The sequence below is a fragment of the Colletotrichum aenigma genome, assembly GCF_013390185.1.
Source record: "Colletotrichum aenigma strain Cg56 chromosome Unknown KSG_Cg56_contig08, whole genome shotgun sequence".
NCBI classification, from domain to species: domain Eukaryota; kingdom Fungi; phylum Ascomycota; class Sordariomycetes; order Glomerellales; family Glomerellaceae; genus Colletotrichum; species Colletotrichum aenigma.
In genome coordinates this window covers 828305-850049 of record NW_023500914.1, presented here as the reverse complement: position 1 = coordinate 850049, position 21745 = coordinate 828305, and the positions used below count along the sequence as shown (strand labels likewise).

Genomic DNA, 21745 nt, shown 5'->3' with positions numbered 1-21745 from the left:
GCGAGCAGTTCTGAGATCTGTCTTCTGTTAGCAAGTATTCTCAGACACGCCAAAGATTGAACTTACCGGCCAGCTCCGATTGAAAACTATATGATTGCTGTCATGCGCATGGTCAAGGCAAGCCACTGCCCCAGAGGGGTTGCAACCGTCGGCCAACTACCTTGCTTCTAGACTTGTTGCAATTTGTCGGTCATGGCGGCGCGTGATCTCAGAACGTGAGCAAGCCTGGAAGAGAAACGCAACGAGTTGTTTCCAGACTGGGGGAACACCAGCTGGTGCCTGCTCAGATCTCTGTTCTTGGTGCTGGTCCCGTCACCAAATGGAGGGTTTCGTTAGAAACCACACCGTTTGGCGATCCCATAACCTTGTGAGAGTTGTCATCAGCGCAGACGATATTCTGAAAGTAGGAAGGGGATGGAAACGGTAGCTTGCTCGAAAAGTGGTACAGTGATCAGGAACAGAAACGATGTTGGCGATCTCAGGCGCATCGGAGTATGCTGCTTCCCGCTTGGGAGACAGCCACCCAGCGAGCGAGAGAGCACACGCGCTGGATCAGAGGCGCTTCGTGCAAAGGAATGAAAAGGTTGGAGTGATGACATGGCTGGAAAGAAGCTCTCGAGCTGTCGCCGAGTGCGTTGATCTGAAATCAAATGGTCAGTCTTGGGACTCTGCGACGGCAATAGCGATCCAGACGCAGGCTAGATGGCGAAATTGCCAGGACGCCCGACAATTAATATTGTGCGACATGTTCAATCATCTGAACTGCCTCGTGGATTCTCACGGGGCGTGCGACGTTTCGTTGTCAGAAAGCCTGGCAGAAGATGGAGGTGGATTGCCTTCTGTTGGTTGCGCAAAAGAAGAAGGAACGCGACTGGACGCGACGAGCTTACGGGCTTGACCCACAGTGTGACATCCACCAGCTTACACAGTCCTACACACTGTACCCACCACCCAGGCAAGAACGTAGAGACAGCACCGAGAAAAGGAGCATCTACATGCTCTGTTGGAATTGCACTAGGGTTTTATGTTTGGACATGCATTCATGATCAAGTGATACTCTATCTTCTAAAGTCTATCCTTCTCCGCCTCGGCAGCCTCTTGCAGCCTTGCCTCGACCCGGGCAATCACCTCCGCGTCGTACAAGTCCTCCAGGTTCTTCTCGCCGTTGAGATACTCCTTCTCGTGGCGGAGAGCCTCATCCCTCGTCATGCAGACCAGGTCGCGGAATCGGATATTGGTCCATTTCTGCTGCTCGGAGCCCTCACCAATGACGAGCTTCGTCTTGCCCTCAGGCCTCTTCCACCGCACGAGCACGAGCCTGTTAATGAGACCGGTGACGGCGCTGCGGCCCTTCCAGAGCTCTTCGGTCAGGAACGCGGCGTCGCCGAGGGAGACGGGGACCCGAATGCCCATGGATGCCTCGACGCCGTCTCGGTGCTTGACGAGGCGGGTCTCGGAGCCCTGGACGAAGCCAACGATGTCGCCGTAGAGCTTGTCGCGGTTCTTCGCCGGGACGTAGTCGAGGGGGTATCCTAGCTTACTGTTAGTCATGGTCTTGAAGTAGGTTGATTGTTTCGTACCTGAGATGCTGAGAATAACGTGGTTCGCGACAATGTATCCAAAAACGGCGGGCATGGTTCCAAGAACGGGGAGGATTCGCACTCTGAAGCTGGGAAGAACGCTGAGATCGCCAACGGTGCCCTTCTTGAACTCCTCCTCAGAGAGGGGCAACAGAGCAGCCTTGCCTTCGGCCGCCACCTCGTTGGAGTACACAACAGGAATACCACTAGTCACACCAAGCAGCTTCAGCTTCCTGCGCGTAGCCCTCGAGAGACCGTCGTCGGTGCTGGCGCCGATGTCCGCAACATTGATACGAGTAGGGTCACCCTTGGCACCGGCGCCCATGCTGGAAATAACAGGAATCTGGTGGTCATGGCAGTACTTGAGCAGGGCAACCTTCGTGTCAATGTTGTCGATGGCGTCCACCACGAAGTCGGGCTTCTGGCCGTCCTCGGCCCACGGCGCGAGCAGCTCAGAGGCGACGTCCTTCTCAAACTTTTGGTTCTTGAGCTCGAAGCGGGCCCACGGGGTGATGGCGATGAGGCGGCGGTAGAGACACTGGACCTTGGGGATGCCGACGTCCGCGAGAGTGGCGACGGCGTGGCGGTTGAGGGAGCTGAGGGTGACCTGGTCGAAGTCGATGAGGCGGATCTTGGAGACGCCGGAGCGGGCGAGGGCGGCGGTGCAGTGGGAGCCGACGCCGCCGACACCGACGACGACGACGAAGGCGGAGCGCAGCCTGCGGAGGCCGTCGTCCTTGAGGAAGACGCGATTGCGGGCGAGTTGTTCCAGGATCAGTTCTTCGTCAAAGTCACCGGCTTGGGCGCGACGGGCCAGGGCTTGGTTGCGGGCATCCTCTTTGTCAACAGGGGGAGAGGCGCCGCCGTATGAGGTGAGCTTTTTTTGAAGCGAGTTAGTTGTGAGGTTTTGAAAGTCACAAATGGAGGGGTTGACTTTACGTTTCCAGATGAGTCGATGGAGGCGGGGATGGACTTTTTGAGGTCATGAATTCGTTCTTCTCGTTCGAACGCTTGGTAGCCGAAAATAAGACATGCTACTGTCGCGCCGGATAGCAGCGCTGTTGCTGCTAGTTGTATGTGCGGGTTTGACGCCGCTTTTGAAAAAAGTGAAGACATTTTATACTCGTATGCTCATGATGAATAAGGATGAAAAGAGACTCCTGGCGAGGTTGGCTCAAGAAGAACAAATGACTAGGTCAGCAACTGAGCCAGTCTCACCTGCTATCAAATAGGTTGACCCTCGCAATTGGGTCTTAATCGTGAAAATCAAAATGTTGCACCATCATCGGCGAGCAAGGTCAAAAATGGATTTTCGGTCAATGGCCAATCAGAGGGGACCAAAGTGTCCCGCGTCAGCGGGACGGGCACGGACGGACCTTCCATCCCCACTGCCCCCCCCAGATTTCAATGGCACAACCAGACAAGGGCAGCTTCAAGATTTGACGATAGCAGCAAATCAATCGCAACACCAAAATCAACCCCACGATCCCGACCTCGCAAATTCTCCCGTCCATGATCCACACCCTCATCTGAACATCACAAAAGGCCTCGCAGCAGCCGAAAATGCGCCAACGCCTCGCCCTCCGGCGGATCCTCCTCCAGAGGCTGTTCCGCCTGCAACAAACCACCCGCCCCTTCACAAGCAACACCGCCCTCACCGCGCGCAGCAGCACCACCCGCCCCCAGCTGCCCTTCCTTACGATACCCGTCGCCAACCGCCCCCGCGCGCGCTACTTCACCACCGAGAAGAAGCGATGGCTGCGCTGGGAGGGCAGCCTCTTCCTGCGCTACAACATCTCCATCTGGGGCGGCGCCGCCTGCGTCCTCGCCATCGTCTTCCTCCTCAATCAGGAGGCGCTCGAGAAGGAGTTCCCGACGCCGCATGAGTGGTCCATCCGCACGCGCATGTGGATCCGCGGGGCCAAGAGCGCGGCCGTCAACCCGCACCTGAGGAACGTCGACTGGGCCGAGGTCATCATCTCGTGCAGGGAGGCGCTGAACATATTGGAGGATGTAGAACGCGACGGCAAGGGGATCAGGGAGCTTCTGGGCGAGCCGCTGTCGATTGACGGGCTGGGCGCCGCTGGCAAGGATGTGTCGGCCAAGAGCGAGGAGTGGAGGAGGGGATACTACGAGGTTCTGATGCTGATGGCGGAAGGCCAGGAACAGATGGACGGATGGGTAATGGATCGAGCGAGCAACCGTGTGTTTCCTCCAGAGATGGTCATCGGACCGTCAAATCCGCATCCGAAGCCGATCCCCCACGGGGTCGACACGGCGCCCAGAGAGGAGGACTGCGAGGTCGCCTTCGAGCCGGCGGAGAACACCTACCTGCGCATCCTGACAACGAAGGGCTTCACGAACCGCCAGAAGATGGACGCTGCGCTGGCATACGCTTCATTCCTGGATTTCAAGAGCATGCCCGATGCCGCGGAGAAGATGTACCAATGGGCACTGGCCCTGGCCACCGAAACAGCTTCCGCATCGCTGGTTGACGGACGCACTTACACCATCAACGATAAGACGACACCACCCTCCGAGAACGTCCTGACCGTCCTGACGTCGATCGCCACGCACAAGGCGAGGAGCGGCGACGTCAGCGCAGCGCTGCCCATCTTCATCTCCGTCCTCCGCGCTCGCCGCGCCCTCCCCACGACGCCTCTCCCAGGCCAGGAGCGCCCGCAAGAGGTTCCTACGTCTCTGTGGCAGAGAGTCTGGAACGCCGCCGCGGCGCCAAAGTACCCGCCCCCGCCGGACGACGGCTCCCGCCCGCCCTGGAGACATTCCAAGGAGCTTTGCGAGGAGGCCAGTCTGAACCTGTACATTGGCGAGATCCTCTTCGCGACGAAGGACGCGAAGGCAAACCGCGAGGAGGGCCTGGCTTGGACGAGAGACGCTGTTGACCTTGCCGAGGAGCAGCTCCGCAAGGTCGGCACCGTCGGCGGCGACAGGGAGGCTCGCCAGACGTGCCGCGAGTGTTTGGGTGTTGGACTAGAAAACTGGTCTGCGATGGTGGCGAAGCTTGCTAAAGAGGAGGAGGCGAAGAAGAATGCCACGCCTACGAAGTCCACGTTCGGATTCTGGAGTGAGGCCAAGACGGTTGATGGAAGGTGGGCTGCGGAGCAAGACGTTGTCACGGAGAGGATACGCCGCACCAGGGAGCTCCTGGTGAATGTCGAGCCACCTGCTGCTGGGCTTGCATCATTGCTTCGGGCGTAAGACTTGTGGGCACTTTGTGCTGCTGTATAATATTGTTCAACATCACACACTCAAAATGCAGAGCAATGATACCAAGAAATTTGATCCCCTATCTATGCCTTGTGACTGTGTACTGCAGCTTTAGAGAGCAGATGAGCACCGCCAACCATCCCCGGCTGAGCCCCAGAACACTCTATTGGTGGGAGTATGCAGCGCTCTTCCATGCGTCCCCTCAATGACATCCTTCTATCTGAAAACACACTCCATCACTCCTCCCCTCACGTGTGTGGCTGGTCTTGCGTGCGAGGAAGTCTATGCATGTGTCCGTCCTGGCCTACGGATATGTCAGGTGCGAAGACTTAGACCGCGATAGGAGCTGGAGCTGCACGACCTGAAATATCCTAGCGTTCAGCTCTCTGCAACAACTGCTCCTCCTCGTCGTCATCGTTGTTGGTTTCGAGCTGCTTCTGAACCTGAGCCTCCATGTGAAGCTCCAGTTCTTCGAGGGCCTTGGCTTGCTCTGCAACCTCCTTGGGCACAGCGTATCCGATGCTGGGCTTCGCGTACTCCGGCATCTGTTCCCACATCTTATCGAAGCTGGAAGTGGTCGCGGCCCACTCCTCGTCGGTGGGCATGACCGGGTTGACGGGAACGATCTCAGGGTGGCGGTAGTCAGGTCCTGCCTTGGCGACTTCTTCGAGCCAGGCGAGAATCGGGACGCGGCTGGTGATGAACATCAACTCAATGTAGTAGACCTCGCCAGAAGAGAAGACGGTGCAGCCATGCTGGGTGAATGAAGCCGTGTTGGGGTTGCCACCGGGCTTCGCAACGGGCGTCATGGCGGCAGCCTCATCCGTAATGTAGGCTCGGCCGCGGCGGATGAGGAGATCCTTGAGGGGCTCGTGAGAAAGCTCGTCGGCGCTGGTGCTGCAGCCAATGACCGAAAGTGTGTTGATTCTCTTGCCGATAACATCAAAGGTGCCAGGGTTGTCGAGGGCTTTCATGATGTGGTCGGCGCTCAGACCGATGCCGATGATGTCGAGGGAGGCAGTCGCAGCGGTGATGGCGGGAACGGCCTCGTTGAGGACGTACTGAATGTGCGCCAGCGGGTGCTCATTCTTGGGGATGGAATGGACCTTGGGGTTGTGAGCGCGGCCGTGGTGAACCATGCTTGCCATCGGAACAGCGCAGTCCGAGACGGGGCTCAGAGGCTTCTGTCCCTCAGGCCACCACCACAGCTCGCCGGCGTTGGCAAGAATGATTCCAGGATGGGAAGGATCGGTGGCAGAGGATCGCTGCTTGAGCAGCTCCCGGACGATGGAGACCATGCTGCCCTTATCGATTCCGCCAGATCTATTGACGACACGAAGAGCCACATTGCCGAGATCCTGGCAAGGCTCGCCGAAAATGACGACGACGCGGGAGGCAGTGGAAAGATTGGCACTGGTGAAGATGGGCACGTGGGGAGAAGTGGCCTGGGTGCCCAGAGGAAGGCGCGTCTTGCTCATGCCGAGATTCTCGAGGCGCTCGTGGACGACATCGCGGATGGCCTCTGTGACGAGGTTAGTAAAGCTGGCAGGAAGTGGATTGCAGCGGTACTTGCCATTGAAGTGGAAACGCTGGCGGTCGTTTACGCGCTCGTTCTTGGTAAGGAAGTACTTGAAGTAGAAGCTGGGGTCTCCGATCTTGTGAATCTCATCATCAGTGTCGATGAAGTAGCTGCTGGTATTAGCTTCAGCTGAGCGAACGTAAGGGAAGGCGCTTACCCAAGCTTCTTGATGTCCGAGGGGAACACAGGGTCCTCGGGCAGAGCAGACCAGCGGCGGCGGAACATGATTGCGAATGTGATGATGAGTGGCGAGGTGGTTTGGTTGAAGGAAGTCTAGCCGACCTCAGGATTACTGAGGTTGCCTTGAGAAGTAAGAAGAGAGGAAGAGGGTCCAAAGAATCGAGGAGTAGGAATTATGAGAAGTATAGAAGGAAGGAACTGGCGAAGGGCTTAGTTGGTTGGTTTGGTGCCCTGAAGGTGTGACAGAAGGTGAAAAATGAAAGCAAGGTCGAGGTAAGGCGTGCTGTTGTTTGTACAGGAAGATGGAAGTAAGAGGCCGCTTTGTCCAGATATATCCAGTCCACAAGCAGCAAACGGGAAGTCACAAGCCAGGCTGTTCCTTCTCCAAAAGCTTCCGGAGACCAAAAGGAAACTGCAAATAATCAAATACCCGGAACAAATGGGAGTTGTGCATTTTACTTGTTTTGGTATCTGTACATATCCTTCTCAGATCCGGGAAGCTGCGACCAAAACGCCAAGCCTTCTTCGTCTACACGTCGTTTAAACTTGATTGAAGTTGACTTCGTCTTGAAGAGCTTCCCAATCATGTTTATATTGTACACAGGCGCTTTCGTGCCATAATCGTCGAATCGTCTCCTTCCACCGGTTCGTTTACCAACTGGCCCTCTTCACACCAGGCAGGTTGCCCTCGTAGGCCTGCATACGGAAGTTGAACTGCGACTGCGTTAGCACCTTTGCCTTCGTGCCCAGAATTCGCCAGCTTTCAACATACCCTCGTCATCTTAAAGTCACGGAAGACACCCCTTGACTTGCCTCCCAGGATGCAACGGTTGCGGATCTGAGTCGAGCGGGTGTAGGAGTGCATCTGCGATAGCTGGAGCTGCGCCTCAGCGCGCACGCGGGGAGGGAGGGTCACGTTGCGGATAATGTGACGGAGAGCTTGTCTGCAGCGATCGCAAATGTCAGTGCTCTGGTCTGCGCAATTTCGAAGGTGCTCGGTGATGCTCTCACCTCTCGGGCTCGTGCTCCATGAAGACCTGGCGCTTGGTGTGGTCACGAATCGTCCGAATGTTGACGAAACAGCCCAGGTCGAGCTTCTTGGCACGGAACATCGACATTTTGGCGGCGTTGGTGGGAATTGGGCGGCGACGATGTCGACAGTCGTGGTGTTCGAGAAGTTCAGTAGAGAGCTCGCGCAGAATTGAAGATCCGTCACGTGGTGTCGGTGCGGGTGCTTATCTTATCAGTCACCGAAAGCTCACCGAGCACGGGTAGGTAGCCCAAGCAGTCTGCGAAGAAATTCAATGCTACCCAAGCGCTAAGGTATTAACCAACCATTCAGGGACGCAATGCGAACCACGAATGGTACGCACACTTGGTCTTATAAGGCAACCGCTAGTATTGTGAAGCGATTGAGATGTGACGGAAATGATTTTGGTATTGGAATAGCCATTGACCCCCGGAACGCCAGCCGTCGTCGCAGTCTATATCTGGACGTCCAACAGAAATACAAGTACACCACCACATCGTCTCCAGAATATCCTTTTACCCTCGGCGAATTATCAGATTTGTCGTTGTACGCAGAAGAGGAGAGCGCCGCGCCATATTGCTATAATTGGTCCAAGAGCTTCTGCCGTCTCCTGTTGATCAACTCTTCTTGCACCTCCTCCAACGTTGGCAACACCCAGCCCTTGCCGTCCCCTGCGTCGCCTGGCAGTGGCTCCCAATCTTCTGGCGCTTGCTGCTTTCCTGACTTTGCCATGTGTTCGAATGCTTCCTCCTCCTTGGCAGCTTCGTACGCGAGCAAGTCCTTGTCCTCCTCATCTGGCGCGTAGCCGTAGTACGCCGCATCGACCTGTTTCCGCAGGTCATCCCTCGTCTCCAGAGGTCTCTCATCGCTCGCTTTCGCCTTTGCTGCTTCGAATAGCTCCTTGACTCCCGGGAGGTCTCGCGCGCGTCCAAAGTAGCGGTAGCCTTTGCCGCCGCCGGGTATCTCACGTCCTTGCTCGTCGTAAATCTTGCCGCCTCCGCGCATGTAATTCGGTCCTCCCAGATTCCGTATTTGTACCTCCCACATGTACTTCTCCCGCATGAGCTTGTTGATCTCGTCGTTGAGGTCGCGGATCTGGTAGTCGCTAAGGGCCGGGTCTTGGATCTTGGAGACCTTGCGCGAGATCTCCTTGAGCACCTGACCACGCCATTTTTCGCAGGAGGGTATCGAGTCGACTTCGGTGATTACTCTTGGCCGCCTTGTTCTGCCAATGTCGATGATTCCGAGGTCCGCAGCCTGTGCCTCTCTGAAGCGAAACAGCATAGACTGCGCCTTCTCCGAATTTCGCGCCTGCAAATCACGTTAGCGCTCTAGTGCTGCATAGAAATACTATGATAACTTACCATCTTGACAGCTTTTGGGGCCGGAGAGGCGTCGGGCTTCCTGGAATGAGAGTCGGGCTGGCGCTGGAGATGAAAGTCGCGGAGGAGCAGTTGGTGCAACTTTCCATTGAAGGTAATGCGCCAACCTCTCCACGAAGCACAGGCCACTCTGCACCCAATCAGCCAACGGCTTAGGTACTTTGGTGGGGCGAAGCTGCCCGCGCTGCTGTATCCGTACTGAACAGTGTTATGTCCAAGCTAAATAATACATCTGGACATTTCTGGAGCTATCAACAGCTCGCGCGACTTCAGACCAAACCCACGATGCGCCTCCCGACGCTGCTTCTCGCAGCCTCATCTCTGGTAGGCGCGGTGTTCGTCGACGAAGTCGGCGACATCGACTACCACCATGAACTTATCGGCGTGCCTCAGGTCGAGACGACCTTCTTCCACAAGCCTAGGAAGGACGACAAGGCTTCCCTCTTGTACTCCTTGAGCGACGTCGGCGTTGTCGGAGCCGTCAACCCGAGCAATGGCGCCGTGGTCTGGCGCCAATTTCTCACGGGAAACATCACGAACGGCGGTGGACATCTGCGAGCGGCCGAGGGCGAGGACTGGGTGGTCTCTGCGTATGGCAACACCGTACAGGCTTGGAACGCCATGTCGGGCAGAAGCGTGTGGTGGACCGATTTCACGGGCGACATAAGGGATTTGGAGGTCATGGAGCTGACAGAGAATGGGCGCAAAGACGTGCTGGCGCTGTTTGAGGAGGAGGATGGATCTTCGACCCTGAGACGGCTCAATGGAAAGGATGGAAGCGTCGTATTCGAGTTCCACGACACGAGCAAAACCGTCCCCCTCCAGGTGTCCAACAACATCGAAAAGATCTTCGTGGTCAGCCTATATGGTTCTGCCAACTCGTACGGCGTTCGTGTGTCAGTCCATGACACGGTTGACGGCCGGCGCGTTGACGACATCAGCCTTGGCTCGAAGGGCGACGTCCAGACCAAGGAGGATCTCCTGCTCGTTGGTGCCAACTCGGCATCTCCCATTATTGCCTGGACCGATGCTGCGCACTCGAAGCTTAAAGTCAACGTCCTTGGTACCAAGACCAAGCAGGAGTTTCCTCTGCCTGCTGACACGCTCGAGGTGGCCATCCATGCCCCTCATCACCTCCAGTCTGAGCCGCATTTCCTGGTCCACAGCAGGACAAAGGCTGGCAACAAGGGCGAGGTATACCATGTCAACATCAAGAACAACGCCATCACCAGGGACCACGAACTCCCTCTGTTGCCAGGCCTTGGCGCGTTCTCCACCAGCTCCGAGGGCGCCAACGTCTGGTTCACGCGTATTACCGAGGAGGAGGTTATCCTGACGTCTTCCAGCTCTCATGCCATCTTGGGCCGTTGGCCATACAAGGCCGGCACCGAAAGCGTCTCTGCTATTCACGCCGTTTCGGAGGTTATCAAGAAGGCTGGCGACAACTTCGCCGTCCGATGCGCCGCCGTCACCACTTCAGATGATTGGCTGCTTGTTCGTAACGGCGAACAGGCTTGGAGCCGCCCTGAAGGTCTGACTGGTGGTGTCGCCGCCGCTTTTGCTGAGATTCCCGAGAGCGAGGATCTTGCCAAGACCCTCGAGGCCGAGGCTCACAGTAGCATTCTGTCCGCCTACATTCACCGTGTCACCCGCCACATTGACGACCTTGCCTACCTCCCTGACTACGTCGCCTCAATCCCTCAGCGTCTTGTCAGCAGCATCACCGGGGCCGAAGTCTCCAAGACTGAAGGCCTCTCTCGCGATGCCTTCGGTTTCAACAAGTTGGTTGTTTTGGCCACCCGTCGCGGCAAGCTCTTCGGCCTTGACGTTGGCAAGCATGGCAAGGTCATCTGGAAGCTTGACGCTTTCAAGATCCCCCGCGGGTCTTCCTGGGACGTAAAGGGCATCTTTGTCGAGGATGCCAAGTCCCACGTCACTGTTCGCGGCTTCCACGGTGAATACGTCGTCGCCAAAACCGATACCGGTAAGATGGTTGATGTCATGCCCGAGGGTTCCTGGGCGCAAACCCAGGCTGCCGCTATTGTGGACAGCCCCTCTGGCCCGTGGCTTGCCCCGGTTGGTGTTGGCGGTGCCATCGGCGATGTTCCTGCTGCTTGGGCTCCTAAGCAGACTGTTGTTGTGCGTGGAACAAACGGCGAGCTCAAAGGACTTACTTACATCGACGAGGATGGCACTGCTAAGGAGCAAGTCGCCTGGGAATTTACACCACCGGCCGGGTTTGAGATTGTCAACATCGCCACCCGACCTGTCCATGACCCCATCGCGTCTATCGGTAGAGTTCTCGGCGACAGAAAGGTCAGATACAAGTATTTGAACCCGAACACCATCGTCGTCTCTACCGTCAACGCCGCCAAGTCGACTCTCAGCGTGTCTCTGCTCGACTCGGTTTCCGGAGAGGTCCTCCACTCTACTTCTTACGAAGGTGTTGACACCGACAAGAACGTCGAGTGTACCCTCTCTGAGAACTGGTTTGTGTGCACTTTCTTCGGCGAGTACGCCCTGAAGGACGACGCCGGACAGCCCCAATCTGGCCAGTCCCTCAAGGGCTACCAGATCGTCGTCTCGGACTTGTACGAAAGTGACTACGCCAACGACCGTGGACCGCTCGGCGATGCTGCTAATTTCTCTTCCACCGACCCCGTTGAGACCCCCACCGGTGCTCCTCTTCCCTCCGTCATCAGTCAGGCTTGGATTTTGTCAGCCCCTTTGGCTGCTCTGGCCGTCACTCAGACCAGGCAGGGCATCACCAGCCGCCATGTTCTCGGCTACCTACCACAGTCCCACGCCATTGTCGGCTTGCCCCGTCAACTTCTCGAGCCGCGCCGCCCTGTCGGACGCGACCCTACCCCGGCCGAGATGGAAGCCGAGGGCTTGGTCAGATATCACCCGGCCTTGGAGATCGACCCCAGACAGGTCATCACCCACCAGCGCGACGTTATCGGCATCCAGAAGATCATCACTTCCCCCACAATCGTCGAGAGCACCAGCCTGATATTCTCCTTCGGTGTTGATGTGTTCGGCACCCGCGCTACCCCCAGCTTTGCCTTTGATATCCTCGGAAAGGGCTTCAACAAGATTAGCCTGATTTCGACCGTGCTTGCCCTCACCGTCGGTGTTGCTGTGTTGGGCCCCATTGTGAGTAAACCCCAAGCCTAGGCATGCATGATTTTGACTAACGCTATGCAGGTCCGCAAGAAGCAGACGAACATGAGATGGGCATAAATAGTGTATGATATGATATGACATAATAAAGTCTTACGAGCTTGAGTCACCGGTCTGCCCCTTCTTGTTCGCCTGGGCGCCTTCTGCCGTGTCGTGATGGTCGTCTTGGTATTCTGGCCACTGTCATTACCGTGTGCTCATTCTAGCGTCATCGACGTCTCCCCTTCCTTCAAGTTCTGTCATCTCGCTGCTTCACCTCAATGATATGAGTCCGTGGGGCATTAGTGGCTGTGAGAAGTAAATTGTCAAGTTGCTGGGTAGGTACATGGCACTCGCGGGTCCGGACATGCCCCGGGATAGTAGTCTTGGCCCTCACTGCATCCGTAGATTCACATGTAGTGATTTCGAGATGGGAGCCTCTTTCCGAGCTTCATTCTGTGAAGATGGCGATGGCTTGTTTGCCTGTAGCTTACCCTCGCCAACCTCTCATCTAGAAGGCCATCACGCTCGCCGCCACGATACTACGCCCCCATCAGTCGACGTATTCGTCGCTGGAGGCTCTCATCCACTTACGCTGACATGAAGTTGTTCGGGCTTGTCAATGGGGGCGAGATTTGAGTCAACACATGGGGGTTTGCGCCATGCTCATGAATGTTTCTCGCAGCGATCTTCGCTATGAGTAGAGAGCTGTCACCGATGCTCCCTGCGACAGATCACTGACTTAGAGCGAAGATATCCGCAAGGAATTTGGATAGTTCTTCTTGAAAACGGGCCGGCGATTTGAGACTTCCCTTGTACGGTCTAAAGCCGTGTCATGGTGCGAAGATATGAGGGCGATCTCGTCGCGCTTACACATCAAGGCCCAACTGAAACCGTCAGAATCACAAGTCTGGGCCGGCAACCATTTCGCAACCGAGAAGAACGAAGTTCATTGTGCCATGGTATGTTTTGTTTGAAAACATCTACGGGATAGCACGTGTTCCGTCTCAATTTCCCCAACAGATACCAATAAGCTATTGTGGATTGAAGTCCTCGAAGCGCTCGTCACCGTGAAGTCCTGCTGGGTATGCTCTCGCGATCAAGGGTCGGATCTTGGGCGTCAAACGGTAGACAGACAACGTTGAAGTGGATGTCAAGAGGTCTATCACGTGGAAAAGATCTTTGAGCGAGTAAACTGATCAGCGTAGCAAGCGCTGCTGTAAGTGAAGTTGTTCACAGTCGCAGGCAAAGAGATTTACAAGATACGTCTGATTGGCTATCCAACAGTGGACGCTTGAGTCAACAACGGTATTATGATCTCCAGCTTGAGACCGTCTCTTTCACTGTGTACCACAACTAAGAGTGATATAAATCACTCACTTCCCCCATCTCGCGTTCGTGGAACTTCCAGAGACATCTCGTGCTTCCCACGAGTCTCTTGGAAACCCCACTTAGTCCGTCATCGGGGATCACCGGGAGGGCTCAAGATCCTAGTCTCTCATGGACGTGTAGGCCACCCGTTCTGTAGATGAACTAAGCTTAACAGATATCCGCTTGCCAGGACTGGACGGAAGAGCACACTGGCTCCGCTTATCCTTCATCCCATCTCGCTGACCACATCGTCGTGGTCGCCCGAGACTGACCGACGTAGCATGCATGTCAAAACCTTGTCTCCATGGCCCAATCTTTTCGGGGACACCACCGGCCCCGCCAGAATTCTTCAACGGGTTTCGGCGAAGGCAGACGATGATACCATGATCCTGGACTGTAGCACTCTTGGGTCCTGTCCCCCGTCTTCTATTCGCACTACCCTCAGCCTTCATATCATCTTACCTTCGAAGATCTTCTCCGACGCCTAGAATGTCTTCCATGCCTTATTCGAGCGTCATTCAAGAACCTCTATGGTTACCGACGGGATCTACATGAAAGGCAACTTTGTCGCACATCGTGGCCCCAATCGAAGGTATACACCTTCTTTCTTGCCGCGTTACCCGCACTTTTACTATAAGGCAATTGGAATTTGATGTTGTGCCTTACCAATATGGCATTTACTCGCGAGCCAAGCCAATGTTGGGTCACGATAGCATCATACGACACCAAGATGCATACTTAGGCCGGTTGCCTTCTCATCCTGCATGAAGGCTTTCGATTTTCCACTTGATGTCCTGGCGAAGATAACTTGAGGATGATGGATTTAGGGGGGCTCTCTCAACACAAAGACCTTGCAGCCATTTACATGGCGGCAATCAGGGATTAGGAATGCAGCATAGCGGGCGTTGCTTCATGTTGGGCCTCAATATGTATCAAAGAGCCAGTCTGCCGGCATCGTTGGTCTGAATAGCTACACCCAATTGCTCGCACTTAACTGTGCAGCACGATGAAAGTGGAAACTTTCTACCAGAAGTATCAACCAACCCTTTCCCAACTACATTGGTCTTGCAGTTGACAGCGAGGTTGGGAACTGGCGGGGTAAATCAGCCTAACACGGTTAATTGGCGGTGAAGAAATCAACCTTACCAGGCGGCCGTTTGCACATTGAGCAAGCGTCCCCGCCAACCCGCGATGAGCTACTCTAGGACCATTGAGTTTGGAAAAGTAGGATCATGTGCTCAAATATCAATGCTACGGCCCGTGCCTTGGCCCCCAAGGCATTGATTTGGGTTCACCGCTCTCACACAGCTATTGTGGTGACAAGGTCCCTAGTCGTTTGTGCAAGGATAGGGTATCCTGCTCGTTACGACTCTGGGCTCACCGACCGCAAACTCATACACCGACGAACTAAAAGACAGCAAAGTGAAGAGATTTCCAGTAGGCAGCTAAAACATCTGCACTGCTGCCTTGTTTGAAAGACATTGGAAGAAGCACATCGTATCCCGAAGTGCTTCCTTCCGCAATCCTCCGACGTCAGACGGCTTCAGCTCCGTAGCTATGCTTTCTTCCGGAAACCGGGTGTCCGAGGATCCTTTGTAAATCCTGTCATCCACAGAAAGCCGCGATCGGAAGAGAGCTACCACGAGCTGAGATGCGCATGCGACGAAGGCATCTGGTTCACAACGTCCCAGGTTAAAAGTCTGGTGTCTGACGAGAGCCGCCTACATCAATAGAGTTTGCGAGACATCCGGTTTCTCTGTGTCTTGCCAACGCTCGCACAGGCCATGGTTCATGCCGTACCACAGCATCGTTCTGCGAAATGCCGAGGTGGTGCGCTGGAGAATGTTGTGCACGATTTTATATGAGACGTCGCGCAGGACCATGATCGTTCGATGTTCCGCTCGTGCCGTGATACAGATTTCATCTAACAGTTGTCAGCTGCGCTTCATTCCTTGGGATATGTCGAGAAATCTCCATAAAGAGTAGGAAGGAAGAAGCCTGGACCTCAATTCTTTCTAGGGTGAGGGTTGCCTTGTTGTTGGTCGCAACCAAAGGCGCTTCTTGTCGGAATCGAGGCATCGAGTCTCACGACAGATCCTTCCCTAACGCCGGAGGATCCATCTTCAAGCTGCTGCTGCCTGAAGCATCCCCGCTTCGAGCAGGGAATATCCTACTCACCGGGAGCTGAACCAAAACGACGACACCGACGACGAGGCATCCATTGTCTTACGAAGCGAGGGCTCTGCCTCTCATTCTGTTGGATGTCGATGTCTGTCTGCGAGAGAGGCGGTCGTTGCCTTTGGAGACGACCGTAGGTTCACAAGTCCAGAGCGATGGTGAAAATGGCCTATCTGTCCGTGTTGCGGAGTCATATTGACGAGAACAGATGTGCTTAGGCAGAAGGGGAGAGTTGCCAGGGTCACCAGGGCCCGGCCCGTCCGTACCCTTGCGAATGCCACCTCATGGATGAATCAGTGCTTTGGAAAATTATTATTCGTTTGATTCAGAAGACTAGTAAGCCTGCAGTGCATAGCAGTGCATCATGCTTTCAAGCAGGGCTCCGTCCGCCTCACTATTCTATCTTAGCCCACGTCTGCAGTAGTGAGCCCGATTGATAGGTTAGCAGCAACCCCATCACCGTGGTTTTATTCGCTATGAGAGCTGGCTAAGAAATTGGGTCCCCGACCTTGATATAGGATGGATCCAATGGCAAGTCCGCCGTCAGCATAACAGCTTACTCGAAACGCGCGCGATGAACATCAGGTCCCCAATATTCGCTCAAAGATCGTAGGATTACAGCCCTGCCTCAAATCTGATGCCCTCGTGACCCGCTCAACTAGAACATATCTTCGTGTAATCAGTCGCCACGATTCTAAGGCAACTTCAAGGCAAGTTCAGCTGCCATACGTGGTGGCATACATGGCCATGCCAAAAGTATTGGCGCCCAACCTCATTGTCGAGATGACGTTTTGAAGCTGCTTCAGGAGGCTATGTGGACATGAGGGTGGGATGGCATTTAATATGCAATAAGAGAATTGGTTGAGTAAAGCCGAGTCGGGCACCGATGACGATAACGAAGCGTCGAAGAGGAGGTTGAAACATGCTGTTGTAAGCCACTTTTCATGCGAAGATAATGGTCATCTGGCCTCGTAGATCACCGGGTGTGGTGCCCATCGGAGTGAGGAAACGTGTGCGACCTCGGTGAGTATGTGATGGTGACACCCGGTGAAGAACTTGGCAACCTTAAGGCGTCGAGGCATTGGCTGGCAAGACTCACTTCAAAGTGCAGAACCTGTGTTGCAGGATATTGGTTGACCCAAGACGCGACGTGTCAGATTTGCTAGCAAAATGCTGCATGTATTCAATACCACGGGGATGCCCTCCGGTGCGCCGATATTGACGCACTTATCTGCAGGCTCCGGCACCCGGTTGTCCGATCAACATGACGGCTTCGGCGCCGGTAAATGCGGGTACAAGCAAAGAGAACTTCCGATGCCCATCCCGGTGTCCGCACTGGTTGCACGACATAAATTCAACTGAATAAATGTGATACAGACGCAATTTGCAAAGCAAACGTCTTCTTCTAAATCGAAAAAAGGTGTTGACAAGTGCAATAACGCCCCTGGCATCGCCACTCACAGAGCTAGCTTTGTTTTCTCTCCTGCAGGCAGCCTACTGTCGCGACCAAGTTTCGAAATTCCAATGTCTGACATACTTGTTTCGATATCAGGTCCTGTGCCGTGGAGACGACACCTCCGGCTCGGTGAGTATGAGCTGCCGCAATCAGGGCAGAGCCACGTTTGATTCCAATACGAGTACGCAGGCGGTACGAAAATGGACAGGTGTGATATAAAAAAAGAAAGCGGACAGTCGTATCGCCGTCAACACCAACCCCTGCTCGCATCTGTTTTAACTTGGGACACCACGAATCTCTTTCCCAAAGTTGATTCCTCTGACATGTTCTTGATCTACGCCAGGCAACGAGGCGGAACATTCAATAAAGGGGGCGGCGGATGAGATGCTCAAAAGTAAATTGTTGGTCGCAAACCGAAGGCTTTGAGGCACGGCTTTGAAACTTCTGTGGCCAATAGTAACGTTGCGGGGACATTATGGCAGAAACTTGGTTGGCTGGAACGACGACAAAATGCCATGTGCCGCGCGCTAACCGGCCATTGACAGCCTAACAACTGCTCGAACAAGAGCTGAATAATAATGTTTGCCAGGCATCCGTCTTCAAATCAAGTTGACTGATAGCAAGTATACGACACTTGTCTTATCAGGGGACCCCGCGAGGCGACGAGGCTGCCAGGGATGGAGCGCAATGAATACTACTTACTGGGTCTCGTTATTTGAGACAAATCGAGGCAGCTGATAAACGTGGAACTCGAACCGAATTCTAGACATCTTGGCCCCCTTGGTGCCTGGTGATATGACATGCAAGGAGATTGACGTCGGTATGGCCTTCATGCCGCAGTCGCTAATGTCCTTCCACTTGAGGGTGACCGAGAAGCCGCTGTGCCTAGTACAAGGCTGATCTTGTTGGACCCAATAGGGATGGTATTGGCTTCTGGCGCCCGCAAATATTGTGCAAATTCCGGTACCAACCGTATTCTTGGATACGGCTTCGTCCCCGAACGGTTGACTGCAGCAATTCCAAGCGCTCGGGGCCAAACAATGCATACCGGCGCTGGCCAGACCGCGAGCTTTGTCCCAGGGCAATGTGCTCAATCTTCAACCCCTTGGCAGAGCTTGATCTTCCTTGCGTCCCAACCGCATGTGGAAATACGAGCGTCGGATGCAAAATCATGCAAGGCGTGCTTGCTTGTTGCCTAGCAGTGGCCAGTCCATCTAATTGTCTGGCCGCCTGCTGGGCGAAACCACGCATTCGGGTCCAGCAATAGATCTCTCGACAAAGCACAGGTGCTTTGTTACGTAGGCCTTCGGGCCCGGTGTGACTTCGAGGCTGGGTTTCGGTATCGCTCAAGCATGGGGTCGGTCATCACTTCGAAACAGGTGATTGAGGCAATCGTTCGGTATGGATTAATGCGGAAGCGATCGGTTTGCTGGACACGAAGGCAAGACGAGGCGATATTCATCTGCGCATGGGGTTCGAGAACGGACGAGAGTGTGAAGACTCGATCGTGATATCTGCTCATGACAAGGTGACAGTCAGAAACAGGTGACGTTTGGGGATACTTAGTCGGACGTTGGTAGGAGATCTGGGGGCCACCTGCACATTCCCAAGCCTCGTTCGCATTGGCTTGATGTCGCAGAAAAATCAGGCGATTTATGGCGGGCAGAAATTCTGACTCTTGGTAGGTCGAGGCAGCGAGGAGGAGAGCATCTTAACAGAGCAGAAGCAATCCAGAGCAGAGACGTAAAATGACTCTTTTCATGGTATGATACTGAATTATCAATTCATCCAGCTTGGCCGTGGAGTGACGCGTTCGGGCAAGAGTGCGTCATGGTGAGAAATGGAATACGTGCCGGATAACGGAATGAACCTAGCTACCCGTCAAGTCGGCCTCGGATACTTTGCTCGTACGGGAAGTTGAAGTGGACCCACTTTGTGTGAAAGGTGCATTGGTGACTTTACGTCATGTTTTCTTCAACGTCATCCAACTGCTCAAATGATGGAGAATCAAGAATATAATAGAGGCTCACAATCTTCTGTTGTTAGTGTTTTCTCGAGAAAATTAGTCAAGTTCAAGAAAAGGTTCGGGGTGCCAGCAAGACTTTGCAGCATATGGCTCTGCTCAGCAAGAACGGTGTTGCATAGAAGGATTCTTGATTACTTGCAGAACCACGCTACTTACAACAAAGCTAGTCATCTTCAGATCTAGCGTGAAGTGGGGCTCTGGACCTCACCAGTGTTCGGGACTACCACAGTCCAAATCTACATTCAAATATCCAAGAATCAGTTGAGACAGCTTAATGCCGATTGAGTTCGTGAACTCTCACAGCCAATATTGAAGCATACAAACGCATCAAGTGCGGAAAATAACTCACTAGACCAGAAAATCAAAAAGTATCTAGTTGGGAACGGACCAAAAACCAAAAATGACGTGGAGGACAGTAGGAACACAGATGAGGACCACCGCAAAGACGGTAGGCATGCCTACAGTGGGAAATAATAGAACATACTTAAAGAGATAAACAATGTCAAAGGAAATTTTAATGTACATAATGCAGCACTCTATCAGAACAGCCAAGCTTTATCAAAATACTTTGTATACAAAAACCAACATCGTGGGTGGCCACGGGTCGTCAATGAACTGCGTGATCCCGCCGCCAGAGTGCGTGATATACATTACTTGCGACTCAAGTAATTTGCAGTGTCGACTCTCGTCGAGTCTCCGGGGGGGAAAAAAAAGCACAACAGATTTTAGGCTTGTTGACTTTCATAATCTTCAACCTTTCCACAGACTAAGTATTTTGATAAAGCTTGGCTGTTAAAGAACCAGTCAGGCTTTCCCCTACTGTAAAAACCCCTACTGGGTGGGCTTGAAACTTCCTCAACACAAAGAACCAGTCAGAACTAAGATGATCCGCTTGGGGAGTCCATGATTTTCTTTTTCAGAACGGGCAGCTCGACGGCCAGTCATTGTCGCACCCTATTGTATCTTGAACTGGCCAACGACGGACGCCACGTAACACGCCCACGTGTTATGTGAGCCCAGAGTTGGACGACATTTATGATCTCGCTTTCTAAGTCTCAAGAGTCAACACAAACTACGCCAAACGCTTTTCGTCGGCATACGGATGAAACACAAACACTTGTTTTGGCCAACTTTCGGTGCCCAGAACAGGCAGAATTCGCCGCATGGCAAGCCTTGAAGTTGCCTGGCCGATAGTATCGGGCTCCCAGAGTGCACCAAAGTGAACGGAGAATTGACTTCGCCTTAGTTTTAGGGCTTAAAAGTGGCTGTGACTTGTGAGCCAAGCTAAAGATGGCCTCAGGAAGCCTGAATATCTGCATGGTTCTTTACATGAGGTTTCTTAATGGCGGGTTAGACCAGGTGACAAGTTTCAATTTCTAGGTCTGACTGTACTGAAAATCAGTGACTGACCCAATGACCAACAAGACTGAGAGACGCCCTGTGTAGGTCCTTTTCAATGAGACGCTTCATGTGGCTGTGGCTATGCTCACGAAAAAATCCCCCGTCTGGCAGGATGATTCATGATTATATCATTGGATGGGGCACACAACTCACTTAATGGTGGATCTCTGGATTCATGTAAGACTCTGCGTTGATGTCTAGGCAAATACGGCACTGCTGCGCATGAATAGGCAACAGTCGGTGGCCTCCAGACTCAAATTCGAATCTGTCAACTTCATGGATTAGCAAATGAGAAAGCTCGGCACAGGCTTCGGTGAACATATGAGCAGAAGCTATGCAGCTTAGAAAGACTCCTACCCAATAAGCTGGAGAATGGTAGTCATTTAAGAGAAGGCCAATTCCATGCCGCCACTAATTGCTGCTTTAGGAACTGATTTTTGATAGCGTGACCTGCTGCTGCCTACCGATTGGGCCTTGCTGAATCTTTTCGATGGCAGCCTGCAAACAACATCCACCAGTGGACTCTAACCACCATGAATCCAGATCCTGGCCACCAGGCAAAGACTCTTGTGCGAATGAAGGCTGATAGACCCATGTTGTCATGGCCTTGCGTAACGTATGCCTTGCGTTGCCTTCAGCAAGGATCTTCGTGAACCCGTATGAATACCCCATCACAGCTCATAGCCATGAAGAAAGGCCCGACTAATGAGTAAGGCATCCGAGTCCGGCCTTCCACCCAAGCCCCGGGGAGACAAAATGTCTTCACCAAGTTGATGTATGATGAGTGAAGCGGGTATGTAATTTCGCCACATTACTGCATCTGCGATAATCATCAGCCCGGCTGAATCGGAGTTGCGGTCGAAGATGATGGATTGGTTCGCGCGTATGCGATCTGAACCATTTGGCTTCACCGTCTCGGTACCTATTGCAGCGGACAGCACCAAACGGGGTAAAATCTCCGTATTGCCTCCATCTAGATGCTTCTTCGACCAAAGAAATCGCCCCTTACGAAATTACTCAGCGCAGAAGAAAGAACTCCAGCTGCCATGGATTTTCTCGTGTTCCTGTCATGCATCGGCGAAGCCGATTGACTGGGCGTGGGGCTGTGTCTGATGTGTGGCGACCGCCACTGGCCGTCTGCATTCGTAACTGCGCAAGCCATCATTTGACGA

General features: G+C 53.9%; 6 protein-coding genes across 6 annotated transcripts; 2 read left to right on the top strand and 4 right to left on the bottom strand.

Annotated features, from left to right (window-relative positions):
* Window positions 1–1065: 1065 nt before the first annotated feature.
* Window positions 1066–2696, bottom strand: CGCA056_v011794 (tRNA threonylcarbamoyladenosine dehydratase; the record flags this gene model as incomplete). Its single annotated transcript, XM_037327040.1, has 3 exons — window positions 1066–1532; window positions 1581–2457; window positions 2520–2696. The coding sequence occupies 3 exons, from the start codon at window positions 2694–2696 to the stop codon at window positions 1066–1068; spliced, it is 1521 nt and encodes a 506-aa protein (XP_037173766.1).
* Window positions 2697–3143: 447 nt separating this feature from the next.
* Window positions 3144–4799, top strand: CGCA056_v011793 (uncharacterized protein; the record flags this gene model as incomplete). The annotated part of the gene is made up of 1 exon (XM_037327039.1): window positions 3144–4799. The coding sequence occupies one exon, from the start codon at window positions 3144–3146 to the stop codon at window positions 4797–4799; it is 1656 nt and encodes a 551-aa protein (XP_037174264.1).
* Window positions 4800–5179: 380 nt separating this feature from the next.
* On the bottom strand, window positions 5180–6612 carry CGCA056_v011792 (uncharacterized protein; the record flags this gene model as incomplete). The annotated part of the gene is made up of 2 exons (XM_037327038.1): window positions 5180–6497; window positions 6545–6612. The coding sequence occupies 2 exons, from the start codon at window positions 6610–6612 to the stop codon at window positions 5180–5182; spliced, it is 1386 nt and encodes a 461-aa protein (XP_037174646.1).
* A 606-nt stretch (window positions 6613–7218) lies between these two features.
* Window positions 7219–7685, bottom strand: CGCA056_v011791 (37S ribosomal protein MRP2; the record flags this gene model as incomplete). The annotated part of the gene is made up of 3 exons (XM_037327037.1): window positions 7219–7281; window positions 7340–7511; window positions 7579–7685. The coding sequence occupies 3 exons, from the start codon at window positions 7683–7685 to the stop codon at window positions 7219–7221; spliced, it is 342 nt and encodes a 113-aa protein (XP_037174262.1).
* A 491-nt stretch (window positions 7686–8176) lies between these two features.
* On the bottom strand, window positions 8177–8881 carry ISY1 (Pre-mRNA-splicing factor ISY1; the record flags this gene model as incomplete). Its single annotated transcript, XM_037327036.1, has 1 exon — window positions 8177–8881. One exon carries the CDS (start codon window positions 8879–8881, stop codon window positions 8177–8179), a length of 705 nt encoding a protein of 234 aa, XP_037174263.1.
* A 383-nt stretch (window positions 8882–9264) lies between these two features.
* On the top strand, window positions 9265–12222 carry emc1 (ER membrane protein complex subunit 1; the record flags this gene model as incomplete). Its single annotated transcript, XM_037327035.1, has 2 exons — window positions 9265–12135; window positions 12187–12222. The coding sequence occupies 2 exons, from the start codon at window positions 9265–9267 to the stop codon at window positions 12220–12222; spliced, it is 2907 nt and encodes a 968-aa protein (XP_037173672.1).
* Between the last annotated feature and the right edge of the window lie 9523 nt (window positions 12223–21745).